The 9868-nt window shown below is 43.8% G+C and overlaps 1 protein-coding gene across 3 annotated transcripts; it reads left to right on the plus strand.

Annotated features, from left to right (window-relative positions):
- On the plus strand, nucleotides 1–9341 carry Znf3 (zinc finger protein 3). 3 transcript variants are annotated; one of them, XM_047532860.1, is made up of 7 exons: nucleotides 1–133; nucleotides 1299–1413; nucleotides 3048–3184; nucleotides 4171–4262; nucleotides 4551–4677; nucleotides 5030–5083; nucleotides 7159–9341. In XM_047532860.1, the coding sequence occupies exons 3-7, from the start codon at nucleotides 3130–3132 to the stop codon at nucleotides 8226–8228; spliced, it is 1398 nt and encodes a 465-aa protein (XP_047388816.1). In that variant the 5' UTR covers nucleotides 1–133; nucleotides 1299–1413; nucleotides 3048–3129; the 3' UTR covers nucleotides 8229–9341. The 3 variants fall into 3 exon arrangements, with proteins under 3 accessions (XP_047388816.1, XP_047388818.1, XP_047388817.1); XM_047532861.1 differs by lacking the exon at nucleotides 1–133 and adding an exon at nucleotides 558–902; XM_047532862.1 differs by lacking the exon at nucleotides 5030–5083.
- Nucleotides 9342–9868: the final 527 nt, after the last annotated feature.

Here is a 9868-nt window from a genome sequence, read left to right on the forward strand (position 1 = left end):
AAAGAATGACCCGGAAGTGAAACGCGTAGAAACTTCCGTTCTTTGTTCTGTCCCCTGTGTGTGGGTCTGTGACAGGGTCCAACCGGGCCTGGTCCGTGTCCGGCCCCCCCCATCTCCCGTCCCTGCCCCCAGGGTAAGTCCGTCCATCCCCGGTGCTCGCGGTGAGGCGGAGGCTGTGGTCGCCGGGAAAGGGGGTGGTGTCCGTGTGGCTGCGGCCTGTGGAGGTCCCTAGGCCCGCTGGAGCAGGGTGCGGGCAGGGGCCCCTCCCTCCCCTACAGCCGGTCCCCGGGGACCCCAACACACACACACACACACACACACACACACACACACACACGCACGCACACACACACCACACCACCCCTTCGCGTGGCGCAGGGAGGAAAGGGGCTCCAGTTCTGGTTTTGGTGCTTAAACGGCACCCAGCTCGAGCGTTTAAAAGTTCCAGTAGAGCCGTAGAGGCGTCCCTTTCTAAAACGGCGGATGACAGCGACCCTAACTTGCTGGGGCTCCCAGACACTGTTGTTTGATCGGAACAGTTTTCCGCGATTGTAGCAGGAGAGGAAGTTTACTTTTCTTAGCTGACTTCTTTGGTCAGAGAATGAGCAATTAGAACCCAGGCTGGGAGCGGGGTGCAAACTCAGATTCTGGGAACTAACCCGCCGGAGTCCATAAGTGTAATCTTTTCGGGCGCAGTGCAACAAGCTCTGGTTCCCGTTTTCAATCGTGTTGATCCCTAGTTGGATCTGCTTTGGAAGTGGAATTGAACACAGACCCATGTTTATGCTCTGAAGGGCATGTGTAAACTCCACAAGAGGATAGCTGGATGATGAACTTGAAACTCGTGGAATACTTGGAGGAAGTTAAGGTATTTTTCCCTCCAGAGGAGACGTCTGTGGAGAGTGAGCATCATTTGGTTTCAAGTGTTTGATAGACAGCTGTTGAAACTCCATTAGGGCACTAGGTCCGGGGGAGGGAGATGAGGGCCCCTTGGAATGGGTTTTAGCATCCATGAAATCCTCTCATAATGCTGTGCACCAGTGAAGCAGACTCACTGTTGAAGTAACTGTGTGTCCAGCAAGTTCGCCTATAGAATGATGGGAATTTCTTACCCTGGGGGAAGGTTAACCTGGAGAACCTTCAGCTCCATTTCAGATTTCTCCAGGGTGCAACAGAATTATCAGTTGTTTGGTATTTATCAGTATTTATTAGCACTATGTTCTCTTTTTAATCTAAATGTTTATATGTTAGAAATAAAGTCTACAGGAATGTTCCTTTATTTCCCCTTTATCATACAGCATTACATTGACTAAAATCAGAATTCCCAGGAACCTGAATAGAGGCTGCCAGATTCTCAGTCATTGCTACTCTGACTTCTAGGGACTAACTTCAAAGAAGGAAGGGATCCAGCAGGTAAAGTTTTCCATAACGCATTCTCACTGCCAAGTGGTCTTAGTCCCCAGGAGCAGATGGAGGGAGAGGGATTGGCAGCAGGGCAAGGAAAGGGCCCTGCCTGGGCTCAAAGCTGTGGGAGCACAATGGAGAGTTTCTTTCTGTGAGAAACATTGTTTACTGATACAGACACAGGGAACTTGTTTTCAACAATATGCCTTTGAGTTCCAGCTTTGCTTAACACAGTTGTAAAGGGAGAGTATTGCCTTTCTCTCTGGAGTCAGAGCCTTTGACTTGCCTTTCTAAGGGAAGCTTGTTTGTTTTGTTTTCGGAGATGGGACCTTGCTGTGTTGCCCTTGATGGTTTTGAGCTCGTGGGTTCAAGCTACCCTTCAGCTCCTGAGTTTCTGAAACTACCACTGTGTCCAGCTTCTTAAGAGTTTGTTCTAAGAGTTGATTCGTTGTAGGTGTCTGCTTACAAACAGTCTTGGAAACCATAAAGGGGTTGATAAGGGGAAAAAAAAGATGGCTGGCTCAGAAACAGAGTTGAAGGGACCCAGCCAGAAGGGTCAAGGCAACAGACTGGGTCACCTTGATTGCCAGTCAGCCTGCCTCTTGCCTGATTCGGTGTTTTCCACTGTGAAATGGCATTGGCATTGGGCATTCTGTATCCCCTTGCTGTCCCCAGATTAGACTGCTGTGCTTTCAAGTGACTCTCAGATGGGCTCTTCCCCGCTTTATGCCTTAGGTGAATATAGCAGCCTATAACGATGAAGCAAATGCTTTTTGCATTCCTGATTTTTTTTTTTTTAACTCCTTGCTGTAGAGCCTTGCAATAAAGCTGGCTTTCAACAAGTATGTGAGCAAATTTCTAAATAGATAAAGGGTGGTGGATAAACCTGGAGTATTTTTTTGTTTTGTTTTGTTTTCCTATGCTCTGGGATGCTCTGGTGGCTGCTGAATATTCTAGATGTACTGATCTTGTCACAGCCTTTGTCTGAAGTAGAAACTCCGTGAGATTCAGACCTTCTCTTAAGGGCTGTTACATTTTATTCACTAGAGACACAGAGAATAGACCTCTTTTGATTAGGGTATCAACTGGGGAATGAAGACATTTGTGAGGATAAAACAGAATAATTAAGAATCTTGTGTTTAAAAAAAGTGGTCCCTGCTAAAGGGACTTATGTTTTAATCCAAAGAAATGTCTTGTAAGAAGAGGGAAATAAAGCTGCTGCCTTCTCAGTGAGAGGAAGCACAGCACCTGGGGTTATTATTTTCATCTTCATGAATATATATATATATATATATATATATATATATGCTTACTTTTGGTTATAAATATCACTGAGAAGCCAGGTGTGGTGGTGCACACCTGTAATCCCAGCAACTTGGGAGACTCAGGCAGGAGGATCTTAAGTTTGAGCCCAGTCTCAGAGAGTTGTCAGTAGAGTTGGGATTTTGTGGGAAACATGGACACTTTTTCTGATCTTTGTGTAATTTCATTATGGGAGTGAGTGGCCATATTCACCAGGATCTAAAGACTAGTCCTAGTTGCTGGGATGCTTACTGTCGTGGATATTAACTGAGATGCTAGTTGCTCTCTTTCTGTATTCAAGAGGTGTTTTTAAAATTGTCTTTGAACATTTACTTCTACAGTGCTTCCTCATTCTCATTCAAAACCTGCTTCCTGCTGAATCCTTGGATAGGAAACCAGAAACCAGAGCATCTAGCCCTACCCATGGAAACTCAAGCCGATCATGTATCTCACGAACCTCAGGCCCGGCTTGAGAGTGGTGAGGAATAGAGATTCATTTATTTTTATTCAATCATTCAGCAATCATTTATTGAAATCTCTGATTCACCAGGTACTAGAATAACTGCCAGAGTTCAGATGTGATAAGACATACCCCTTGCTATTCAGTAACTCTCTGTCTAGTGGGAAAGTTTAATTGAAACCAGTAATTAATACACAGCTTGGTAGGTTTTATAACTGAGGCATTTTGAAGGATTGTAGGCACCTCATGCAGGATTAAGAAAACTGACAATCTCTTAATTTCATTTTTCAGATATCTGTAACAGCCACCTTCATGGTCATAATTTGGGCTCTTTCAGAGCAAGTTCTTAGAATAGGCTCCAGGGAGTCATTTTGTAGGTCATGGGCAAAAGGATAAAGTGGATATTCACTAAAATATATGTTGCTTTTATAGACTGTCTCTTACTTTTGAACTAGTTTCAGCCTGAATGGGAACTGTTTTCATGCTTATTAGGAAAAGCATTTAAGATCTTTTTTGTTAGATCTAGTATGTCTAGTGGTTTAGAGTCTCTAAGAGACAAATATGAAAAGTTACATGGTCAAGCACAGGAACAGAAATATTTGTAGTGTATACATTTTATCTGGGAATGAAGAAAAAGTAGAAGAGCTGTGAACATTGTTTTCAGTCAGCGCTGGGGAGAAGCTGCTCATTTTCCTCTGCCTGAGAACTTCATACAAGAGTTTGAGTTCAGAGGTATGGAAGGATGGAAGAGACGTGAGAGTGTAGCCTGTTTCCAACTCATATTGGGAGAATGGACAAGAACACAGGAAAGATGAGACTAGGCACTTCCATTAAGAGTGACCAGAGGCGGGGCTGAGGAGATAGCTCAGTCAGTAGAGTGCTTGCCTTGTAAGCACAAGGCCCTGGGTTCGATCCCCAGCACCCCCCCCCCCAAAAAAAAAAAAGAGTGACCAGAGGCCAGAGAGCAAACAGATTGATTTCTGGGCCTTCTTATTATCCGTCAGCTCTTCCTTCTTCAAAAGTTCCTGCCTTTTCTGACAAGGACAGCCTGGGGGATGAGATGTTGGCAGCTGCACTCCTAAAGGCCAAGTCTCAGGTGAGCTCTGGTTCCCTTCATCCATTTTCTTCCCAATTTGTGGGCAGCTTTTTTGTAGTGACATCCCATTCAGTGTCCTAAATCCAGATTCTGTTCATTAGGATTATGGTCCTTTGCTACTGAATAATGGACCTTCACCTTCCGTCATGGACTCTTACTTCTCATTCTCTATTCAGACCTCCTTTTCCCCACTTCCCAAAGAGGCATTAGTCAACCCCATCTTGAGTATTTGGTGCTGCTGGTCCCAGCCCTTACCCTAAAATTGTGTGCATTACTGTGTTGTTCTAGGAGTTGGTGACATTTGAAGATGTAGCTGTGTACTTCATCCGGAAGGAGTGGAAGCGTTTGGAACCTGCTCAGAGGGATCTCTACAGGGAAGTGATGCTAGAGAATTATGGCAATGTATTCTCATTGGGTAAGGAGTTGCACCTTCTCAATAGAGCTCCCTGCTATTTGTTGACTTCCTCGTTTGCTGGAAACAACAGTCCAGTCACTGAAAACAAGTAATTAGTGATTGACTCAGCCTCAGAAAATTCTAATAACAATAATAATTGTAACTCACATTTATACAGTAATTTGCAGTTTTCATGTATATTCTCTCACTTAATTCTCATAGTCACACTGTAATTGAAGTTGCTAGTATTATCCTTTTTTTTTTTTTTTTTTTTTCCCCTCTTGTACTGGGGATGAAACCCAGAGCCTTTTGCATGGTAGGCAAAAACTCTACCACTGAGCTACATCCCAGCCATATTGTCCTCATTTTATAGGTGAGGAAAGTGAGATCAGAGATCTCAAGTGCCTTGTGCATCATCATAGAACTGGTAAGTGCTAAGCTTGATCCCCAGGCGTCTTTTAACTCCAAAACTGATACTTTTCCACGTGTTCTCAGAAGTTAATATAATCCAGAGACATTTCTGAAGAATAAGGATGTTGGGATCCTTGTGTGCAAATGAACATTCTGGGACTCTTTCCTTCCCTTCTCTGTTGAATTACCCCAGGGACCTCTTGCTTTGTTTAGGATCTCGTACACCTGCTGCTCTTGTAGAAATATAAACTTGTAAGTAGAAATTACCTTCAAGATTAATACCTCATTTCTCACCCCACTTTTAATGAGAATATTTTCCTTACTTCCAGTTGAGACCTGCCTGTACGATTCCTTTCTGTCCCTAGCAGATCTGGGTCTCAGATTGTACTCTGGGACTGTTTAGTATGAGCAGGATAAACTTCCTTGTACGATGACTCTCCCCATGAGTAGGATTCCCATTTCTGAATCCTGATACCATCTCTTGGCTAAAGTGAGAGGAAAATTTCAGGGTCCTGAATTAGAAAGGAACTGAGAAGAGAAGTCCAAAGAGATATCTGTTCAGGACAGGGAGGAACAGCTGTTTCTGTTTTTAACCCTCAGTATCCTGTCTGCTTTAAAAAAAAAAAAAAAAATCAATAAACTAAAAATGTTGACTATTCGAACCCTTTACAGTTATTCTCTGTGCCTGAAGTTCCCTTCAGAAACTCAACAGAAGTAGTGAAAATAGAGAGGTCAGATATAGAGATGGTTAACATCACCTCCCACACGAGCACAGCTTTAAGGCCTGGAGTGCAGAGGTGGCCTAAGCTGTCTTGCCTGTTTCTGTGGGTGTGGCTTATGTGACATGACTATAGATAGTATTGTTCTATTCATGAGGGGCCATTGGAATTCCTACTATCCTCACCCTTCTGCTCCTTTCCACTCTCCCACATGTTTCTTATCTTTCTTCCCCACTTTCTCTTCAACTGTCTGTTAGTTTTTCATATATGCTTTCCTGATCATACCTTTTTATTTTTTTTATTTTTTGCAGTATTGGGGAAGGGGCCCAGAGCCTTGCACATGCTAAGCAAGTGCTCTACCCCTGAGCTACATCCCTAGGCCTTTTTATTTTGAATCAGGGTATTGTTAGGTTGCCATGCTGGCCTCAAACTTGTGATCTCCTTTTCTGCCTCAGTTTCCCAAGTAGCTGGAATTGTAGTTGTGTGCCACCATGTCCCATTCCCTCATCATTTTTGTTTGTTTGTTTTGTGTTATAGGGAATTGAACCCAGGGGTGCTCTACCACTGAGCTACATTCCTAAGCCTTTTCTTATTTTGAGACAGAGTCTCACTGAGTTGCTGAGGCTGGCCTCAAATTTGAGATCCTCCTATCTCAACTTTCCAAGTCCCTGGGATTACATGCATGCACCACCATGTCTGACTTTTTTTTTCTTTCAATTTTGGTACTGGGGATTGAACCCAGGGGTTCTTTATTACTGAGCAACATCCCCAGCTCTTTTTAAGATTTTAAATTTTGACTTAGCATCTCACTAGGTTGCTTAGGGCCTTGCTACATTTCTGAGGCTGACCTTGAATTTGTGATCCTCCTGCTTCCACTTTCTGAGTCACTGGGCATGCACCACAGTGCCTGACTTCCCTATCAATTTTTAAATTGTCTTTGTATTCACCCTCCATCTTCTGAGTTATATCTACAGCTTCTGACTTCTCTTTGAAGATTTCATTAAGCAGTATGGCTTTCCTCTTTTAGTTTTGGTTCCCAACCTCTCTCCCTAATCCATACCTCATCTCTACATCTTCAGCTTTCTCTGTACTTTCAGCACTTTTCTCCTTGATTTTTCTCTGTACCTTGCTCTTTCCCTGTTTCCTTAGCCTGTTTATCTTGTTTCACCTAGCTACACTTAAATAGGCCTCTTTTCAGGCATGTACTTCTAACACTGTAAATACCAGTCACAGTTGACACAGTTATCTTGTCCTCTGATTCTTAGCCTCTTATTCTTTTTTGCACAAGGAACAAGTAACATTTGCCTTTTTTTTTTTTTTTTTTTTTGTGTGTGTGTGTGTGTGTGTGTGTGTGTGTATGTGTGTGTGCTAGATGGTGAATCCAGAACTGAAAATGATCAGGAAATTTCTGAAGATACAGGATCACGTGGGATGCTGTTGGGACGATTCCAGAAGGATATTTCTCAGGGTCTTAAGTTTGAAGAAGCCTATGAACAAGAAGTTAATGTAAAGAGGCAACTAGGGAACTCCTCTGGAGAAAGATTGAATAGGAAAATACAAGATTTTGGTCAAGTGACAGATGAGGAAAAACTCACTGCCATGGGAGAGAGAAAGGAGAAACATAATGAGTTTCGGAACAGCTTCACTGTGAATACCAACCTTATTTCACATCAGAGACTTCTTATGGGAGACAGACCCCATAAGTGTGATGAATGTAGCAAGAGCTTTAATCGAACTTCAGACCTTATTCAGCATCAGAGAATCCACACTGGGGAAAAGCCCTATGAATGTACTGAATGTGGGAAGGCCTTCAGCCAGAGTTCTCATCTTATTCAGCACCAGAGAATCCACACTGGGGAGAAGCCTTATGAATGTAATGATTGTGGAAAGACCTTCAGTTGTAGCTCTGCTCTCATCCTCCATCGAAGGATCCACACTGGGGAGAAACCTTATGAATGTAATGAGTGTGGAAAAACTTTTAGCTGGAGCTCCACCCTGACTCACCACCAGAGAATCCACACTGGTGAAAAGCCCTATGCCTGTAATGAATGTGGGAAGGCCTTCAGTAGGAGCTCCACCCTTATTCATCATCAGAGAATCCACACTGGAGAAAAACCCTATGAATGTAATGAGTGTGGGAAGGCCTTCAGCCAGAGCTCACACCTCTATCAGCACCAGAGAATTCACACTGGAGAGAAGCCCTACGAATGTATGGAATGCGGAGGAAAGTTTACTTATAGTTCAGGCCTTATTCAGCATCAAAGAATCCACACAGGGGAGAATCCCTATGAATGTAGTGAGTGTGGGAAAGCCTTCAGGTACAGCTCTGCTCTTGTTCGCCACCAGAGGATTCACACTGGAGAGAAGCCTTTGAATGTAACGGGTATGAGCAAAAGTTCCCTCAGAGTTACTGCTGAATTAAATATCAGAGAGTCTACATGAAAGGGAGCCACACAGTGTTTTCCTCACTTCCCCTGAGTCACAAGAGCTCTTGCCTTACTGGATAAGTATGGACAACTTGGGATGTGTCCCTTCCACCTGAGACCTTTCACTTTAGAGAATGGGGCAGATTGGGCAAGTCATTCTGGCATGGTGATCAGCAACCTAGCAGATTTCTCAGCAGTGATACCAGCCTTGGAACTGAGGCAAGCAGCAGATAAAGTGCAGGGAATAGAAGAAAGCCTGGGGACCAGTCACTCTTTTTTGGAAAGGAGATTGCACTAAACCATTCTTGCATCAGAAAAGCCTTTCTTTCCAAGGAGGGGATGGAAGCTTAGTAGGAACAAAATTCCAAGGATTCCAGTAGTTGGAGTCAGTACGATGAGCACAGAAGGCAGCTGAAAGAATGTTCTGGGTCCTCCTATTTGCTGGGAATGGAAAAGAGGGCTGTATTTCAAAGCCACTCTTCCCAGTTCAACTTTAAGATTTGTGTTGTTTCTTGATTTCATTACTTGCAGAAACTAGGTTTTGAGGGATTTGTTATTTTATTGAGGAGGGGGATAAAAGAATTTCTGTAATGCTTGTATCTTGTAAGGCTCTTGGAGCAGTAAGACCACAAATCCAAGAGCAGTGTGGCACTGGGCAGACCCCTTGTGGTCCTCCCTGTTATAATGGGACTGGATGGGAAGTCCATCTAAGTGAATAACCTGAGAACGGGTCAGAAGCATATAACACGGCCTCTGATTCCTGTCCTTTCTCCCTCTTCCTATTCCTGTGATGAAAAGTGACTTAATCCCACTCTCTAGTTATTAAGGATGCTTTTGAGAAGCTCACTCAGCCAACCTGTCCTGCCTTCTGTCATCTCTAATATCTGACCACAGCAATCCGACTTCTGACTCCACCTCTGACTTCAAGCAGAGGAGGATTAATGCAAATAAAGAGAAAGCCCCAGAGAAGGAAGGCTGTGGCCTGAGCCTGGTGGAGTGCTCCTTGCTGGTTAGGGTGGTGCTCCCTGAGTTTTCCTGGCCCGAGGGATGATCTTCCATTGTGTTTCCCTGATCCTGCTCATCCTGTAGCATTAATGAAGTGCACTATTAAACAATAGTTTTTTCAGAAGGGGAGATTGTGTTTTTGTGCAGGAGCTATATTCATTCAGTTAAAACAGGACACAGTGACTATAAGTGGGATCCGAACATTAAGCTTGATACAGACAACCATTTCTCTTTAAGTCCCAACCCGAGCTTTCCCTTTCCCTCAGACTTGTCATATTCCTCTAGTTAGTGCTACAGACTATCTTAAACTCACTTACATAGTCACTCCACCTTTATGAGCAGCAGATCTGTGTGTGTGTGTATGGTTTTTGTTTTTTTTGTACCAGGGATTGAACCCAGGGGTACTTAACCACTGAACCACATCCCCAGCCTTTATTTTATTTTGAGGCAGGGTTTCACTAAGTTGCTTAGGGCCTTGCTAAATTGCTGAGGCTGGCTTCAAACTTATGATCCTCCTGCCTCAGCCTCCTGAGTCAGTGGGATTACATGTGTGTGCCACCATGCCTGGCTGTGGTACAATACTTAGACCAGCAACCAGAAATCGAATGGTGTGACTGGGCATGGGGTCTCTGAGAAAAGAGTGCTTGGTTG

Source organism: Sciurus carolinensis, chromosome 18, assembly GCF_902686445.1.
Source record: "Sciurus carolinensis chromosome 18, mSciCar1.2, whole genome shotgun sequence".
In the NCBI taxonomy this organism is placed as follows: domain Eukaryota; kingdom Metazoa; phylum Chordata; class Mammalia; order Rodentia; family Sciuridae; genus Sciurus; species Sciurus carolinensis.